Source organism: Electrophorus electricus, chromosome 20, assembly GCF_041902795.1.
Source record: "Electrophorus electricus isolate QZ-2024a chromosome 20, ASM4190279v1, whole genome shotgun sequence".
NCBI classification, from domain to species: Eukaryota; Metazoa; Chordata; class Actinopteri; order Gymnotiformes; family Gymnotidae; genus Electrophorus; species Electrophorus electricus.
Window position 1 is genome coordinate 6,576,399 of NC_137516.1, and position 19,535 is coordinate 6,595,933.

Consider the following 19,535-nt stretch of genomic DNA (forward strand, 5'->3'; position numbering starts at 1 on the left):
AGACAAGGGGACTTGCATTCAGGGTTGGAGACCTTGAGACAAGAACCCTGACTCTGGGGTCCCCAGACTGCCACTGACCGCATCAATCAGTTAACTGGGGGGTTGTGATATTGCAGCTAGGGCCCCACCTTTCTGTTCTGTGTGCTGCATGTACATAAAAAATAACTGACGAACAAGGACGACCTTCTCTCCATAAAGACGTTTCCTGATGTGTTAGCTATTGCAGATGGACCAGGCTGAAGTGCTTAGTTGCTGATTACAGGGGGCAGTCACAGACATTTTTTCCCCTTAGAACAGGTATTTTAGTGAACGCGATCCCGATGTAAAGCTCGTTTAGCGAGAGTTCTAAATTGCTTACATCAGCTTTATCACAGCTGACTCAGCTCATAAATTACTTTGGCTAATGAGATAGGCCTAGATCAGGCCTTTTAGACTGCAGCAAATTAGCGCGGCGCGAAACTCATAATTAAAGAATTGGCCTGCATTCAGTTCAAGTTGTAATTTGAATTGAATTGGAATCTGAAATGGAATGAGAACAAGTTTAATTCCAAAAATTGCTGCAGTCACAAAACAGAAATTGTAGTAAATATATTTATATATATTTATTTCAACCAAAATGGATTAATTATATGTTCTATAGAGCTCACTTTGAATTTAATTCTACTTGTATTCTCCTTCATTAAATGCGAATTTGGAATTCCATGCTGCGCTCCGTTTTCTCCTTTTTGCTACCTGATTAAGTTCAAAGGTTTAAGAGGCACTCTCAATTCAATTCGTATCCAGGGGGAAACCGCAAAAACAGCGTAATATGTGTAACACTCGGGAATTAGACATGGCCGAGTGCCACTTGTACTTTAGCCCGGCTCGCGCTGCAGGCTGGGTCCGCTCACCTGTAGTGACGTATACGGAGACTGTGGTAGGCGTTGTGCACCGAGTCTGAGAAACGTTTCTGAGGAACCAGCAAGGAAACAATTAACCGCGGCTATACGGACAACGTCGGTTTCACGCTTGGAAACTGTTCTCAAGTTTCTATACGTATAGCCTAGAGGTAAGGTATGGCTTACGACTTGACGGCCTAACTTTAAACTGACAAAATAATCGTAACCTACGTTTTCATTGTCTTCTTAGTAGCGAAACACTAAAATGCTTTGTCGACTCCTTTATTTTCTGGTTGGCCGTTAATTTCCCAGGAGGCTATGGTAAAAGCTTTGTGGTTATGTCGCATTTCTCGGTCAGTCGTAACATAGTTATTTTGTTATTATGGTTGACATTTGTCACATTTGGGCAAGCAGCCGTTGCAGCTGGCCACTACGTTTATCTTTGCTGCCTGTCCTGTAGATTCTTTATCGGTTCTTCAATAAATTGTTTTCCTGACGTCGATGACTTTAAGTTTCAGTTGCTTTGCCTGTTGAAAGTTAATCCAGTTACTCCAGTTTGGAGGAAATACATTTCCACATAATTTAGATTTTAGATCACCTGGTTGGGTATTTGAAACCAAGGCGTCCGCTATGATGCATACACTAAAGCAGTAATGGAGTTGACCACAGACTGAACACGAAATACTGCAAATAATTTTATAATTGCTCATATATGCGTGCGTTTGTATATGTGTGGATCAGATTGGGAACTGTAATGAGATTGATATTCTAATATAATTTGAGCTCTGTTCCGCGCTTTAGGCTGTTAACATAAAAAGAAAGCTCTTGGCCTAATCTCTAACTCATGAATGCCTGAAAATCAGTGTGTCACAAATGACGTAGCTCAGGTTCAGCAGCCTCTCTTTCACTTCTGTTTTGTTGAGTAGAACACAACCATATCATGTAATGAAACTGCGACTTTTGAATAGGTTTTTGTTTTGTATTATAATGCTAACTTCTCTGAATAAAACTCCACCCGTCTCTGTTTTGACAGAGTACGCAAGAATGGTCCACACGACCACAAGCTGAAGTTCATCGCATGACAAAAGCCCCTTGGGACTGCCGTGCCAGAGCAAAAATCAAGGACGGCTGCCATGTCTCACAGACAATCCCAGGATTCCATGGGGGACCAGTCTCCTCTCCTTCTGGATAGTATGTTCACACAGCTCCATGTAGACCATGGGCGTGGGCGCTCGGTTTCTAACACGGACCTCTCTGCACCAGAGCCCCCCGAGAAGACCAGGCAGGCTCCCATAGTGCTGAGCACCCAGAGCATTGCCGCTCGAAAGCTGGGCACTCAGCAGCTCATCCCCCGGAACCTGGCCATGTCCAGCCGGCCAAAGAACCGCCACCACACGACGGTGGTCACCCTGCCCGTCTCTCTGGAAGCCCAGAAGAGCGCCCAGCGCTTAAACCGTGACCTATCGTGGGAGGACTATGACAGTGATGGTGACAGCTTTTCCCTGCGGAGGAACCAGAGGAACAAATCATACCGGGCAGCCATTACCAGCCTGGACAGCGATCTCATGTGGAAACAGGACCTGCTACAGCCAGTCAGTGAAGAGAGGGCCCCCAGCCCAAAGCCAACTTCCAGTCCAGGACGCAAGGTAGGGCCCAGCTCTGAGCTCTTCAAGTCTTCAGTTAATGCTGCTGAACATGTAGTGTCCCTGCTGCTGTACTTTGAGTGTAAAATCATCAATGTTAGGAGCAGAGGGCAGGAAATGAGATTGCCTTGCCTAATGCAGAATTACTTAATCAAGATTGGATGACAGAATTACTTGAGCAAGATTTTTATTTATATATATATATATATATATATATATATATATAATTTTTTTTTTTTTATTATTATTTTTTTTTATTTTTTTTTTTTTGTGTGTGTGAAAAAGCTGGATATCAGTTGTATGACATCATGTTTTCAAGAAGTACAGAAAAACAGTGGGTTACTGCCAGGCATGGTTTTACTTCATTACTGTGGTGACTGGTTTATGGACACTCGCGCTTTGTGAGTCACCACGTCCTCATACAGGGACACATTCACAGTACTCAGAAGGTTCATGTGCATGGGAAAGGGTGAACGGTGTCATGGCCAAACCAAGAGTGAGGAATGGTGCTTTTGAAGTTTAACTTTGACCTTTGTGATGTTAGAATAAACTTATGCTTACATTACTTATGGATGTAAATCTTGTGTTGTACAGTACAAAAAGAACAATAATCTTCAACTGCCATCAGACTTGAGATGAGCTTATGCGTAGAGAAACTTATGATTCAGAAAATAGTTAGCCATCACATGTTGGACTGATCAGTGTGTTCACAGAATGGTGTGGAACGTTTCAGTGGTATGGTAAACTGTTAGTGATTTGCAGTATTACAACTTGATGCATAAATTGTATTGCTGAATTGTATTACTACACTGTGTATGCAACTTTTAAAATATGTTGTATGTGACATCCATCATGTTGTGTGCATGCCTTTTTTAATGAGTGCTGATACAAACACAGATACAGATGTTACTTCACACCAGGAAGACCTCTACATTCCACAGGGATAAGCTAAGGTTTCACTCACTTCTGTTCTGTCTCTCTCTTCTCTTCAGAGAACTTTGGGTAGAAAGAGGAACAAGAGACATGGAGGTTCCTTTAAAGACGGTACAGAAACAGCAGTTTAAACATATGAGATGTGACTTACATCTCAAACTTGAACACTGATGTTCAGTAGATTGTTGGGTATATATTAAGCACATTGTTAAAACTCTGAATTAGCTCATAAGGCTAAAGGTGGAGCCTGAGACTGAGCAAAAACAGCTAAAAACACTGAACTATCCCAATAATAATACTGTCCTTTAAGTAAGAGTGCAAGCAGGCATGCAGTGTGCACGGTAACAGTGACTCCATGACTGACCGCATTCCTCTCACCCACAGATCCTTGCTTCTACCAGGAGATCAAAGAGAGGGGTCTCCAATCCAACCATCTGGGTGCCGATGACGAGGATGCCTTCCAAGCAGGTATGCCAGAAGAGGACCAGGGCATCGTGGTGAAGAACTACAGAGCAGCGCACCAGACTTGGAGTCAGCTGCCTCAGGTGAGCAGGTCAGAGGGTGGCATACAGGGGCAGGAGAGTGAAGGTCATACAAAGGAAGCAACAAATTCCCTGCAGTCAGACGAGTGGTTTGGAGGGCACATTAGCTTTGGTGGAATAAACTAGACACTTGGAGTCTGCTACATCACCCCAGTTAGTAAAATGTGTTCAGAGACCCAAAAGTAGAAGGTGGAATTTAGGTTGGGTTGAGCCTTTTTTTCCTCTATGTAGATTTAATTCTGTAGGTTGTCAGTTGGACACTGAGCCTAGCTCAGGTTGTTGCAGGATTTTACCAAACTGACCAGGGTGTTTGGATGTGTATCAGTCTGTTGACTCAAGTTCCATACTGGCCTCAGCTTTTCTGTCTCATTTTCAAACTAACAGGTGCAAGAGAGTGGCATTTTGGAGACCATGTCTCCAGAAGAACGCAAGAGACAAGAGGTACGTGCTGGAAGTGGGTTTAACATTTGAGTCTTGCTACTGGAGCCGTGTCACGGAAGGGCTGTGCTAAAGCTGTATTACTACCCTCTAAATACCTTCAGGATTACTAACACTAGTAACGTTAAGTTGAGCAGGATAAACTTTCATTTTCTTATTTACGGTACTGGAGAAGACAAAGGAAGATTTTCCATGTGTTCAGGTCGCACCTTTGCTGTGTAAATATCAATATACCAAGGTCCACCTTGCACATACAACACTGCCACACCCTGTCATAATGCTCTTGGTTGATTCCCTTTTCCTTGCTAAGCGTTCACTAAAGGGACCTAACCTCATATAGGTTAGTCGTTTACAGACGTGGTAATAGAGCTGGATCCTAGTACACATTATGCTTCACTTTGGTCTGATTCCTAATAGCTCTTTACCTGACATGTAGTGCACTACCTAGGATGGAAAAGCCATGCCGCATATTATGCAATGTAGAAAGCCATTTTGAATTCAGCTGAAATGAGGGAAATGTGCACTCAAAACAAAAACAGTAATGAGGCACAACCTGTGAAGATGCTCTAGGCATAGTCCCGTGATTGTCAGCACTTCTCTCATTAGCATACATTCTCATTAACGCACATTCTCATTAGCATAAATCTCATCCATTTTAAAGGTGTCAATAGTTATGTTTTCCTCAAAGTGTCCATAACAATATACATTATGTTGCCAGAACTGGTGGTAATGGTAAACCAATTTCATCATCAAAGTCTATGATGATTATTCGATGTAGACTCACTGCCTGCTTCAAGTGGAGTTTGATGCATCTGCTTATGCATGGCATTAAATTGCTCTTGGGGTGTACAAGTCCATAAGCTGGGCTGCACTCTGAAGTCAGCAATATATCATTGTGCCATAGATCTGTGTTCACACAGTGTACAGTTCATTGCCTAAATTAAGATGATCCCAGTACAGTCAGTTGGCCATATACACAAATCACAAAACATTTAAAAAAAGAAGCTTTGAAAGGGAATCTTGTCTCAGCTCTGTACTGTTGTTTCCAACAATGCATCATAACACTGTCACGGTCATTCCAGTTGAAATCTCACTTGTGTGTTTCTGCCTTAGGCCATTTTCGAACTCATGACATCTGAGTACTCGTACCAGCACAGCTTGAGCATACTGGTGCGTCATTTCAAAGACAGCGACACGCTGAGGAAGACCATGACCACAATTGAACACCATCACCTCTTCTCCAACATCTCCGTCATCCAGCTAGTCAGCAAGCGGTATGCCATTGTAATGGGACAACACAGATTTCCCCATTTTTCTGATCTATTAAAAGAGGCCTACATACGACTTACTCTCTGTTAAATCAGAGAATATTTTAATACATCATGTCAGCATGCCTTTATCCTATCATCATGAACAGCATCTTTCATACTTCACTTTCATGTCAAAATGCCACACCAGTTGAATGCAAACTGCCTGATGAGATTAACAATATTTAATGGAGTTGGGCAAATCCCTGAAGGAAGAACTACTATGCCTGAATCCCAGCTGGTTCAGTATCCTTGCTGGGCATTGGCGTTCCCATCCTCACCGTCTCCTTCCTGCACCCGCTGACTCCTACGCTCTTCAGCGAGAGAGGTGTGACCTTGTTATGCAAAGCAAAAGCTGGCCAGAACTGCAGCTCATGGTCAAGCCCGAGAAGACTTGGTGTGGTGTGCGCTTGCAAAATGTGCTTAAAGAGCACAGAGACAGAGCTGAAGTCAGCATCACCCCACAGGATCAGCAGTGCAGGGCGTGGAAATGCACATGGCCACACAGTAATCAGTACTGGAGGGTAGCAGTAAGGCAAAGAGTTAAATGACCAAATGTGATGTCATCACCAGAATAAAGAAGGAAGCCTTTTCTGGTTTTCTTAGTAGACCCCATTATAATATAAATCGTATGTTAATGTAACTTAAAGGGCACATTCAGATATCTCCTCACAGCAAGGGTCCATGAAAAGGAAAGGACAGGCATACAGTACCAGTCAAATGTTTGGACATACATACTTTGGTTTGTTTTTAATATTTTAGATTCTTCAAAGTAGCTACCCTTTACTTTGATGACAGATGTGCATAATAGTCCATGTACATAGACCATTAAACTGAAATTCTTATTCAGTCAGGTGTGTCGAAACGTTTGACTGGTACTGTATGTGCCAAGGCCATAACAGTTTACTCTAGCAATAGGAATGATCAGTGACCATAAATGAAAAGCAAGTATTGGTACATCTAAAAGCCATAGGTAAATCTTAGGCTCCTGTTATGTCGCACCTGTGTTCAAACTTGTTTTCTCCACCATTTGCTGTGCTCTCCTAAGCAGAGGATGTGCCGAGACATGCTCGCCAAACTGGTTTAGTGGCAAGGCCACGCCAGAAGTCCTGTTTTGCAAAAGCAGGGTTTTTCTCAGCACTGTGGAGCCCGTTGTTTCACTTCGAGTGGGAGAAACTAACCCGGCTGCTGGTTAGCTATGAGAAAATGCTGTTGTGTTGCTAAAAGGTATGGTGCCATGTCAGGCTTGTGAGGCATGGCTGGTTTCACAAGTATTCTGTTAGGAGAAGCATGGGGCGTCAGGGAGACCAGGTTGTGCGTGGGAACATGGGAGGGGCTCTTCTGAAGATGTTTTTCTCAGCCTGGGAGGAAAAGGAACACGGCCCGTCCGTAAATTCCTTCTGTGCAATGCCTGAATGCAGATGTGCATTATAAAACTTATTAAACCCATGGCTAAGCTCTCTGTCTCATTTTTGTCTCCTCCTCTCAGCTTTTTTGAGGACCTCGAGAGGCGTCACCAGAAAGACCCTGTCATTCAAGATATCAGTGACATAGTGCAGGACCACGCTACAAACCGCTTTGATCCGTACATCGTGTACTGCTCCAATGAAACCTTCCAGCAGAGGACGCTGCAGAAGCTACTGTAAGCATCCTCTTGGAGGACAGCCAGTCCACTCCTAATAAATCATTGGTTAAGAAGCACAGCCAAAAGAAGCAAAATAAATAGCTGTAATGTGAGTTGGTAGGGAGGGGGACAGGGCACAGGCCAAATGGTAGCTGGATAAATTAGATCATATGCAGTACTGCAATGTAATAACCCATTTGGAAGTGTGGTGCATTGCTTCATTAAAGTAATGCCCTGTGTGTTTTGTGTGTGGCAGTGCAACTAACACTGCCTTTAAGGAGGTGCTGAAGAAGATCGAGACCAGTCCTGAATGCGGTGGGTTGCCCATGATCTCATTCCTCATTCTGCCCATGCAGAGAGTCACCCGCCTGCCCTTGCTCATGGATGTAAGAACCGTGTGCGCGCACACACACACACACAGAATTAAGTGAATTTGTCATCACAGAAACCCATTGCAACTTGACCACACTCGGTACATTATGAGACTCAAGTGTCCTATCTCTCTGTATGGTCACATAGACTATCTGCCAGAAGACTGTCAAGCAGACGTCTGAATACTACGCAGCTCGCTGGGCACTAAAAGCCATCAGCAAGGTATGAGACTGCACTCTGCCCCTTCCTTCTAAGCCACTGGGACAAAGACAGAATGCAGGCTTTGGCTTGTTCTTTCATGCCTCCAGGAAAGGTTTAGTCAACAGTAATGTTTCTAACAGCGAAATTAAAATGAATAGCTACCAATTAGTGTTATCCATAGTAACTGTTGGCTACATTCATTGATTGTGATACTGGCATGTCTGTTTGAGCTATTCCTTTGTGTACTACCTCATCTGATGTTAGTGACAAAATATCTTGAAAGCTCAAAAATCATGGTTCGGACCAAGGTAATCCATGTGAGGCATACTGTGGCTTGTTTACATGGCGGTCTCATGTGTTTATATGTTGGCCAGCTGGTGAAGAGCTGTAATGATGGAGCCCGGAGAATGGAGCACACTGAACAGATGTACACCATCCAGAAACAGATGGAGTTCGGGAAAATCAAGGTCTCTGCCAGTGCACTGCTGCTATGTCCGTGAATCACCTAGAATCACGTTTCTTCAATTATGGCAGTTATGGTCATGGCAGATCCTATCTTAATTTGCTTTGTGAATACAGGCCCAGTACTCCGGGAACCCAAGTTGTCTGACACTGTTGTGATTGTGAATGTGTTTGGAGGTGTCGGTTAAATCAAAGTCAGGCTCTCTCTCAGACTTGCCTCTCTTCCTCTCTGTGTGTGTGTGTGTAGCCATTCCCATTAGTCTCATCTTCCCGCCGGCTGTTGAAGAGAGGTGAGCTGACCGTCTGCATGGAGGAGCACAGTATCTTCAGGAAGGCCTTCAGCCAGAAGAGCTACTACCTCTTCCTGTTCAACGATGTACTCATTGTGACTAGGAAGAAAAGGCAGGCCCTCTTTACCCGCCCCCTCCCTCCTTACCTGCATCACTGTTGCATTATAAATCTCTGCTCACGCTTGGACACTATGGAAGGTGCCTACATTCATTTCAGTTGCCAAATATTTGCAGGGAAAATAAGTAGTGAATAACGCACCCCAACCACTTTAGCAGAAGCATCCACTGCATTAGAAACACCTGCTGAGTGTAGAAATAAGAGTCTTAAGCTCGTGTGGCTGTGCAGTTTGTGTTCCATAGGCTATCCCTTTGTGCATGGGCAGTTCAACTGCAGAACGTCTGTTGGATATTTATAGGTGGTGGACCTCTCTCAACCCAGCAGCGATGTAGACATATTAACGCCGCCCTCCCCCAACACTGCGGGGACTAATCATGTGTCAGCTCCATTCCTGTAGTCAAGTTGCATCCCTTTGAGTGAGACTGGGATGCCACCCAAATAATGTTTAGTCAGCAGTGGCCCTGTCATCAGAAACCAATTAGTGATGAACAGGGTAGACATTGGCTGAAGAGTAGTGCATGCCAACAGTAAAAAGCCTGTAATGGAACCCTTAAACGCACCCACAGGATATTTGTAGCTTTAAAAAAAATTAGCCAGAAGGTTACATGGTAGATATATCTAATTTAATTTAAAAAATAAATAACATTTGTATTTTTTATATATATATATATATATATATATATATATATATATATATATATATATATATATATATATATATATATATATATATATATATATATATATATATTACACATTGAATTGGGCAGTAGATCAGCTGTGGCAACCAGAGGGCCAGCTCGCAGCAGGCTTTTTTTTGGAAGGCTAGCGTAGCATGCCTGACATTCCGACATGACACCCATCCGCTTGCATTGTCGCTATGGTCAGAGGGCCTCGCCTAGATTACTCGAGCCAACGGAACCTCAGCAAAAATGAAGCACGGTCAGGATAGCAGGACTGCACTTTAACGCCAATGGCTGCCACGAACAGCATGTCGTTAACGCTCGCCGTTTGTGAACAGGTGTTCTAAGCGCATAAGGCCTCATCTTCTGCTGAAGTCGCCATCGTCTCGGTGGCCACATGCAACTATGTTGCTTCGTTTGTATTCACATTAGTGTGAAAAATTACATTAAGGACCTAGGGCTGTTAGATCTTTGTCTGCAAGTTTGTTTGTAACGGGTCTGAATGTGTGTGTGCGCGTACAGTGAAGAAAGCTACGTGGTGTTGGACTACGCCACTCTGGAGAACGTGGAGGTAGAGGACGAGCAGGCCGACTTGAAGCTCCACCTGCGGCTTGTGACGAAGCCCAACAGTGAGGGGCGCTGTGAACAGATGGTACTCATAGCCGAAAACAAGTAAGGACCCAAAGACATGCACTAGTTCCATCTGCTGGCAGATATGTGAACAAGCATCCATACAACTGGCAGAAACGCAGTAGTCAACATGTATCCAATCGCCCCCCAAATCACAGAAAGAGATGCAAATGTTTATATTCGTTGGTGTTTGCAGGCTAGACAGAGCACGTTGGTTCACTGCTCTGCACAGGCACAAGGAAGGGGGGAATAGCTGCAACATCGATGATGGTAAGGGTCAGGTGATGCTAGAAGTCTTCTGGGGAGGCAGTGCTTCAGTTTCATCAATTGTAGTGGCCTCTGTGCACTTGTGCAATTTAGAATGAGTAAGGTTCTTAATAGGATAATTAAACAACCATTTTAAAAAGTTTTAATCATACCAATAAAGGAATTTATCAAGCCCTAGGCAGCTGCTGTTCAATCTTTATCAGGAAAATACTTTCCCCCTACATTTTAAGATTTCACTTTAGAAAATCAAGAAGACAGTTTAGTTATACTGACAGGCAAATGCTTGCATTTTATTTGTGTGCGCACAATTCAGATCTGCCTCAGTATGAGGCCACCAAAGCCTATATGCCCAAAGAGCCCGATGAGCTGAGTCTCCAGCAGGCTGAAGTGGTCATCGTCCTGCAGGAGGCAGAGGGTGAGCACAGCAGCTAAAAGCCCTTCTGATCGTTACTTTCCATGAACCTACATTAGAGCAATAACGATGATTTTAAAGGAATACTCAAAAATGCCCTAGTGCTAACTGGCTGATGGCAAACAGCTGTAAAGGTTGTCATTGCCAGCAGTTTACTTAGGTGATCCATTTGAACTGGGCAAAGAGGCAAACTATATACCTTATAACTGAAGTATTTAATGTCTAGTTTATTATGGGGGGGGGGGGTGTTTGTGGAAAAAGTAGAACATTTTAAATGTTTTCCTGACCCCTGAAGTCAAACAAACACTTACTGTGTGTCAGGTTGGTACTATGGAGACAGGATGAGGGATGGTGAAACAGGCTGGTTTCCAGCCAGCTGTGCCAAGCAGATCACCAACCGCATTGCCATAGAATCCAACATTCAGCGCATGCAGCGCCTACGCAAGGAGACCAATGTCTGAGCACAGCATGAGACTACACCTTACCAAAGACCATCTGCTCTTGGCTACATCAGAAAGATCATTTTTGTATAGATTGTATGTGATTGTTTAGTGTGAATTAACTAGTTAACTTAGTGTGAAACACCAAAGGAATTCTCCAACTTGGGGGAAACTTCTCAACCATGAAAGTACACCAAAAGAAACTTCGTCTTTGACTTTTATTTTGAGCTTGCCTTTTGTTAAAATTCATGTCTGGATACATAAAAAGTTATTTAAAAATGTCAAACGACCAGATATCAAATTACTTCTTTTAAAAACCATTTGGTGTAAAAACTTAAAACCGATTTAGAAAAACATCTGCTGTTTCCCCAAAACTTTTAGCTGTCACATAAAAATAATGGAAAAAACAAAACAGGTCTGCATAGATTCTGCAGGCAATCGGTGGTAATCTGGTCAAACGCATGTTGCAAGCTTAGACGATCGTCAGGTCAAATCTGGTTCTTATTGCTCAGATCTTGGATGTTTCTTCTTGTTGACAAAACTGGAAGAAAGAGGGGAGGGAGAGAAAGGTTACTCTAAGGAGTACCCAACAACTTAACCAGAGGGACTTGGAGTAGCTTTAACAAATTTAAGGCAGTAATAATCAAATTGTCAAATTTGAAATTGTAGTCTTTAAACATGTCTGAAACTAAAGTTTATGGCAGCCCTTTCAAATTACAGAAATAAAATTCCTATGACCAACATGGTTAGGCTCAGTCACCCAATGACTGATTGTAAATCTGAAGACTGCCTAGTGAAGAGGACAAGCTACATTTTGATAATTGGGCTCTGCTTGAAAAGATGTTGTACACAGATTGGTATTCATTGCCAACAATATCATGCTGTTTGCCCAATTTAGCTAGCTATATTTGTCAATCCTGCCCATTTGGTTTATTCATCATTGTACATCTGTTTAAAATGAACATTTAACATTAGTCTGAAAGTATCTGTTCCTCAATGGCTGCATCACTGCAAATTTGGTCTTTAATTACATTTGAAGTAGCATTAAAATGTCTTCTAAAGAGGTATTAACTGCCTTGGGGGTGCCTGCAGACAATCTGCAGTCACTGTACAGGCTGATCCTCCTTGTGTCAGTGGAAAGTGTAAACTGAACACATTGTACAGTACACAGCCTCACAGACACTGGCCCTTCCCTCTCATGAATGCAGATAAACCAGCACCGTCTACACAGTAAGTGTAACCAAACCTGAACTCCATGAACATGTATACTCATTCTCTATTTACTTACAGCATTTAAAGGCTCTTAAGTGAACCACACTAGCAGGCATTTACTACTACTTTACTATTTGTAAATTTAAAATTCACAGATTAAAAACAAATGTCATGGTACATCTTGTAAACCTATTAATCTCAGCCATTGGTAATTGGTACAGTACAAGACAGCAGTGTGCTTTTCAAGCCATGTAAAATTTGCATGTAGAATCTATAACAATGTAAACGCTTGTCAGAACAAAGCCTGGGGCTTTTCCTAAAGTACAGTGATCATAAGGAGGATTCTGTAAGAGAGAGGACAAAGTCCAAATAGCAACATACCCACTACACAGCCATGTGTCAGCCTCACCCTAGTGGTAAACTAGTCATAGGGTGTGTTTGTTTTTTTTCCTCTCTAAACTTTCAGCATTTCCTGCCTAGAACCAAAAAGCAAAACGTTACTCATAGGTAAGGCAAGAGCTAGAGTACACCTCAACAGGTAACGTGTGCCAGCACCCTCACCGAGAAAACCTGCACCAAAGGCATAAACCCCAAATGCAGGTTATGGCCAGTTTTGAAGGGGCAAAAGTCCATAATCATCCCAGTTTGAGCTCAGGAAAAGCCTGCTAACCTGAATTCATGCTGAACCCGAGTAGTAGCCTGGTGACAAACACCAGGATGTGCATTATTGTAGCCCTGGACTAAAGAAAGCAGCAGGCAAAAAAAAACAAAAACTAACCCGGCAGGATGGTGCAAGATGGTGAAGCCGGCGGCGGGCATTTCACTCTGCCCCGCCCTGCTGGGCTTCGGGAGCGGCTGATTTGTCGGTGGGTGCGTCGGCTGCCTTGCTGTCCTTGCCGTCCTGAGGCTTGGTGGTCTGGGCCCGTCTGCGGCGGTAGTTGAAGTTGCGACGATAGCGACGTTGCCTGGGCTCCTGGTTTGGGCCACCCTCACCCTGGTTCTCCTTGTCCTCCTCCCCTTCCCGTGCCGGCCGGGGACGAGGGGGACCCCTGACACACATGCAATCTACTTATACAGCACACCAACAACCACTTCCAAATTTAACAGAACTAAACATGCTTTTATGGCTATGAGCAGGGATAAAACTAACAGCATTTAGGGGATTTGGACACAGTCGCAATAAACAAGGCACTATATAATGGTCAACCGCTAATCACAGGGTGGGGAGGAATAAGTATTTGTATCATCAAAAAAATCATAGTTAAGAAAAATCTATTGCAACATTGAGTGCCAACTACTCATCTAGCAGCTTGAGTAAGCCCCATTAAGAGTGTTGCATTTACCCATAATCAGTGAGAAAGTAACATTTTATGGAAGGATATCTAAAACTATTAGATAAAATTCAAGTCCATTTTATTTGTGTCCCGTTCACATGTAGCTTAGCTTTGTTAAATCAATGTTTTGTTTTTAAAAAAAGTACTGGTAACTACCCGGTTTTAATTGTACACATAGCATGTGCATCAACAGGCACACAACAGCCCCTGCGCTATTCTTAATAAATGAATAAATGTTTGATGTGTTCAACTCTGATCCTTTATCAGGAGCCTGAACATTCAGCCCATGCAGAAATACCTGGCCAGTGATACTAAATGTGCTTTGTTTTAGGCCAATTACTATGTTGCCTCACCTGTTCCTACTAAATTTCAGTGGTGCTTTGACTTAAGTTCAGTTTTCTATGATTATTTCCAATACACCTGTTATTTCACTTGAAAACCCAATTTTGGTTGACCACTAGTAACAATACCAACAAATACAAAAATAGGAAATACAAAGAAAGGAAATTGTAAAGTGCAGTTGCTATCCATTGTTGAGCTGCAACAGAGAGAACTGTAATGGAGCAAGTCTCAAATACTTGCAGTATTTGATCAGTGTGTACTTTTACTAAGTGACCCAATTATGACTCGTTTGTCACTGAATAAATATTATCTGATATTTATCATCTCAATGTTGCAGCATCATGGCAGTGAACACAACATGCAAACCTTGATCTGAACCTGGATCGGACGCCTCTGTAGTAGTTCTGTCTCACTGGTTTGTTGCCCTGGTCCGGACCACCCTGGATCTCATCACCTTCCCCACCCTACAAACAGCATGGTCATTTGCACACAGTGGAACAAAATATACATACAATATAAAAATTGCTGCCCAGCAAGATCTGAAAGTATAACAAGTCAATTTGGAAAAACTTGGACAACAAAAAGTTTACGCCTAAAGTTGTACTTGAAAAGTCAACTGTTATTTCTAACAGAGCCCTAGTCCCACCTGCCATTGTACCTCGGTCATCTCTCCCCTGGGTGGTGCGTTGGTGTACGGGGGTCTGCGCCCATAGCGCCTCCTCACATAGTATGGGGGATAGCGTCTCCTGCCGGGGAAGGTGGGTTTGCGCTGCTGCTGCTCGCCCTCAGGCATGTTCTCATTCGCTGCGCTCTTCTCACGACCCTCGCCATCCCCGTCGCTCTGGTAGTTCTCTTGGTAGTCACGAGGGGGTGCCCTCCTGCGTGGGTACCTCCTGTACCGGTTCCTGTCGGCCGCGTACTTGCTCCCCTGCACGGGGACACCGCCTGGCCCGGTCACATTGGCTGCCTCAGCGCCCTGGAGGAAGAGCGCCAAATGAAACCTTGGGCAATTATCAGACAAAGTAAAACCTGTCTTGCTAAATGGGAAGATGCTCAATCAAAAGTACAGCAATCATCATCAAGCAGACAAATCAGGTGACAAAACCTGCTCTCCAGTATTTGTGCAGGTTCCTTGTATCACAAAGTGAACACACAAGAAATGGTGAAAGTACACTTTGTACCACTGCCTTTTATTAAAACATATGGTTTAACATTACAACTTCTATAGAAGTTAAACAATATAGATTAAAAACAATTCCATTGCTGAGCTGTAGACTTTCAATTAACTCAACTGTTAAGATGGGACTAAGCGTCAATAGTAAGAAAACCAAACCAACCTTTTCCCCCTCAACCACGTCAAACTCCACAGTCTCTCCGTCCCCAACACTGCGAAGGTATTTCCTTGGGTTATTCTTCTTTATGGCAGTCTGAAGACAAAAAACAAAAACTAAGCAAACTGATCGAACAATGCTGCGTTTCAATGAATAAGTTATGAGGTATAAAGGCCACATCAGACAGGAATTACCTGGTGTACAAAGACATCTTCTTTTGTGTCATTCCTTTAAACAAGCAATGAAAAAAAAAAAAAAAAAGTGTTGATTTTGGAACTACAACGTATAGTTAATTGAAATGAACAGGAACTGACAGGCAGTACACAGTACTTAAGAGTCTAGAGTAAACAAACAGTAGTATGCCCCTGGGAGTCAGCAGCCTGGATTTAAATATTTAGACACTAATAGGATTGAGGATGTTCTAGACATCAGATAATATGTGGGTCAGAGAAGGGTGGTACAAGTATTCTCACCTGTTGATGAAGCCATAGCCATTCCTTACGTTGAACCATTTCACTGTCCCCAGGACCTTTGTTGCTGCAAGAGAAAAGTAAAAATTAGGGCAGTGAAGGTGTTTGTTTCTACTATGACCAATATCATTCTTTAAAACAGAGCACAAGAGAGGTATTTGTTAAGTGAGACTACAAATAGCACTACTGTGAAAAAAAGAAAAAGGAACCCATAACCTCTGCCAAAGTCCAAGCAGGCATTTAGAAGCAATCTATTTATAACCTCCAACTGTTGTGTTGTTTATAGACTATGATGTAAAAAGCAGCTCTCAACCAGCTGTTCATATCAGAACATTTCTTAAAAGAAGGTCCTGCCCAAGTGTCCACAAAGTAAAATCGAGGTTAAGTTATACCATTATTTTCACACATCTAGCTGTACTTGACCACTGAGATTGGCCATGACTCATTAGTGTAAGGAAATGATACACCAAGGGTGAAATAAGGAAGACATTATGAAGTTACACGTGGACCATTAACTTCCTAGTGAAATGCGTACCTCACTTTACCAAAAACAAATTCGTTACATCGCGTCAGGTTTACGGTGGGCCAGCAGAACCAACCCATACTCTAGGTTAGAAAAATCAATTTGGGGGGGAAAGATAACAAATAGCTGAGTTATTGCGGATGCACTCTATGATGCTAACAGCCAGTTAGCAACTAGCCTCAACCATGTGGTTGGGCAAGAGCCAGTAAGAAAAGACGGCTTTTTTGGTTTTGTTGATCGTTAAGATGAATTACAAATCCGCATCGCGCTACTAAGTCCAACCCTTTGTCCTAAAACAGCATCTTCCCATTCAGTGTGTTGGCGTAGCCAAAATAGTATACGCTCGGTGCTTAGACAAAAGAAAACCCCATCATCTGAATACCACGGCGGACATTTTGGGAACTGTAACTTAGAATGCTAGCTAGCTGCCACTTTACTGTGCCAATAGTACGACCGTGGGTTGACTTTGGAATTTGAAGTCCATACCAGTTTAAACCAACACTCGTAAAGTCTTCTTATGCGTTTCTAATAGTGATTCAATTTTAGTGTCGCTTGACCATATTTATGCCGAGGACACGTAGACCGATACACGAACCATTCCTAACAAAGAACAGCTTAGCTTTTCTAGTTAGCTTGATGGTTCGTCATGCAATTCTGAGCAGACGTTTCGGTAATGAACATTCATCAATATGACGCACTGCTTAGATAAAGTTGCTTTACGATCAGTAACACCCAAAACGAAAACACTAGCTAGCTAGCATTTGGTGTATCGCGGACTCTGGCTGAAAGCTCGCCTAGCTAGCGACCTGTGTAAAGAAAAGGTAGATAGGGTCGTGATCATGGTCAAACTCATGTATCTAGTTAGCCAATCTAAATTATCTAACTGGCAAACAAATGTGTCCAGTCAGTAGTAATTAACTACAAATACTTTCATCAGTCAAAAAAAGACGGTTGACGTTACGTTTTAAAATGGCTAGTTATCGCTAAATAACTAGTCACATCGTGTCAGTTTGGGTAGCCCAAAAACAAGTAATCAATTTCAGATACTAGATGGTGGCGCTTTACTAGTAGCAAGTAGCTACCCATCCATCTTAACTATACACAGGCCTCATGCTAGCGAAATTAGCTAGCTAGCGTTGGCTACCTAACTGGCATAGCATAGTTTACTAGAGATCCGATGGGCATTTTTTTAAAATCGGCACGCTCCAGTGTTGGAACGTACGAAGCTAACGTTAGCTAACTTACCTTACTCGGCCGTTACGACAGAACAGTTAGCGAGATTATCCGTTAAGCACTTTGAGAATTGTGCCAGGTAACTAGACACCTAACACTAGCTAACGTAACTAGTAATTAACAAAATTAGTTGTTCGTGAAACGGCTACATGAAAAACTACTATCCGACTCGTGTTATGATTATCAGTCTCAAGAAGCACTAGCTGCAGTTACTACACGTACGATAATTACGGGCTAGCAAGTAGCTAACGGAAAATTAGCCATCGACAAAATTTAAATAAAAGATATATATACATATATATACACACACACACACACACAGCTAGCTGGTTACTTAGACATCACTGGGATATCACATGCATACAGTATCAAAAGAAATGTGCTTGCTAGCACAGGACTACATGCATAACTAACCTGCGTAACTAGGTTGGTTAGCTAGCTAAAGTTCATGAAATAAAATCAGTAACATAGCTAGCGTCAGCTACAACTAAAACTAGCTAGCTAGCTCGCTCGCTAACTTACCGATGACCTTCTTATCCCCCGCTGTAGCTGCGGCTGCCGGGCTGGATGGGCTCTCCGCGTCGGCGGCAGGCTGCGGCGGCTGCTGTGTTTCGGCCTCGCTGCTCATGGTGGTTTCTTGTTGGTAAAGCCGGCGGTGGCTCTCTAGTGTGTTTTCCCGGTGCTAGATGGTAACCTGGGCCGGCGGTGGTGGGGGCTACTGCCTTCGGGCTCTCAGCTTTCCTTTCTCCGCTCCCGTTGCCGATCGAACTGGACGGAATTAGAAATGATATTGGAAAATATTCTTGAGCAGCCCTCCCATTCTTTCCTCCAATTGGTCGTGAATTTTGTCATATGACGCTCCTCACTTTTCTCAAAGCCTATTTGGTGTAGTCGTTGTCAGTTATTATGAGTCGTTGCGGGTCGTACCTATGATTGGTTCGTTACGAAAAAGCAAGTGAAAGCATCGTTCTAGCCATGGGTTATAATGGAGATAATTTAACCATCTCGGCCGAAAGGAGTCGACACATTGACTACAGTTCTAATTTTGGATCGGTCAGTAACTTCTTATACACCAGTCTATTTAAGGAAATAGTTTAAGGAAGACTATTTTAGATTTATGCGCAATTAAAAGGTAATATCTGAGAAATTGTTCCAAATGAGGTTTAGGCCTACATCATTTACAACAACTAATATTCAGTTAAAAAAACAGCAGCTAATTCATGTTTATAATGTATTCATAAATATATTTGTTCGTAATCCATGTTGGGACAATTAGGCAAAAAACCCCACTGCTAAATCAAAAATAATTTATGTAAAAATGTTTGTTTTGACATTGGAAAATACACCTCAGGTATGGAGTATAAATTACCTCAATGCTTTGTTTTATGCACTTAAGTGTGGAACCATTCTGTTTTTCTATTACCAAGGTAACCAGTCATGGTAATGCGGTATTGTATGAATCTTTATATCAAATATGATGTCTATTTTTAATATTTCAACTCACACCAAACAAATTCACTATTGCAGTGTAGATGGGAAGCATTTTCATCCCCTCACATTGATATTTCCCATTGGAATTTAAAAGAGATCACTCCATGGCCAGTGAAAAGACAGACCCATGGCAGACTGCGAGACAGTCCCACACTGCCCCTCCCCTTTTGTCATGTAAATACTGCACTGGCACTGCTGCAGGGTAGCTGGGCGACGTGTGAAGAGCTTGTCGTTAATGGCTGAGCCCTGTTGTCGCACACAAAGGCGGGCTTTAACACTGACCCCAGAAACCTCCCACTGAGCCCAAAACTCTTCCTGCACTTCAGTTTGAAAGGACTCTTTTGTGTCCAGGGGACAGG

General features: G+C 42.8%; 2 protein-coding genes across 4 annotated transcripts; one reads left to right on the forward strand and one right to left on the reverse strand.

Annotated features, from left to right (window-relative positions):
* The first annotated feature begins 845 nt into the window (after positions 1 to 845).
* On the forward strand, positions 846 to 11,344 carry arhgef16 (Rho guanine nucleotide exchange factor (GEF) 16). The gene is made up of 15 exons (XM_035536137.2): positions 846 to 1,048; positions 1,912 to 2,524; positions 3,514 to 3,565; positions 3,839 to 3,999; positions 4,381 to 4,437; positions 5,548 to 5,708; positions 7,231 to 7,383; positions 7,622 to 7,751; positions 7,885 to 7,959; positions 8,313 to 8,405; positions 8,648 to 8,802; positions 10,014 to 10,163; positions 10,318 to 10,391; positions 10,702 to 10,803; positions 11,122 to 11,344. Exons 2-15 carry the CDS (start codon positions 2,012 to 2,014, stop codon positions 11,259 to 11,261), a joined length of 2,016 nt encoding a protein of 671 aa, XP_035392030.1. The 5' UTR covers positions 846 to 1,048; positions 1,912 to 2,011; the 3' UTR covers positions 11,262 to 11,344.
* A 100-nt stretch (positions 11,345 to 11,444) lies between these two features.
* Positions 11,445 to 18,454, reverse strand: ybx1 (Y box binding protein 1). 3 transcript variants are annotated; one of them, XM_027021147.3, is made up of 8 exons: positions 18,208 to 18,454; positions 15,933 to 15,996; positions 15,654 to 15,687; positions 15,466 to 15,555; positions 14,787 to 15,104; positions 14,507 to 14,592; positions 13,231 to 13,501; positions 11,445 to 11,781 (listed from the first exon to the last, which is right to left on the reverse strand). In XM_027021147.3, the coding sequence occupies exons 1-7, from the start codon at positions 18,311 to 18,313 to the stop codon at positions 13,273 to 13,275; spliced, it is 927 nt and encodes a 308-aa protein (XP_026876948.1). In that variant the 5' UTR covers positions 18,314 to 18,454; the 3' UTR covers positions 11,445 to 11,781; positions 13,231 to 13,272. The 3 variants fall into 3 exon arrangements, with proteins under 3 accessions (XP_026876948.1, XP_026876947.1, XP_026876946.1); XM_027021146.3 differs by having other exon boundaries at positions 14,775 to 15,104; XM_027021145.3 differs by having other exon boundaries at positions 14,495 to 14,592; positions 14,775 to 15,104.
* Positions 18,455 to 19,535: the final 1,081 nt, after the last annotated feature.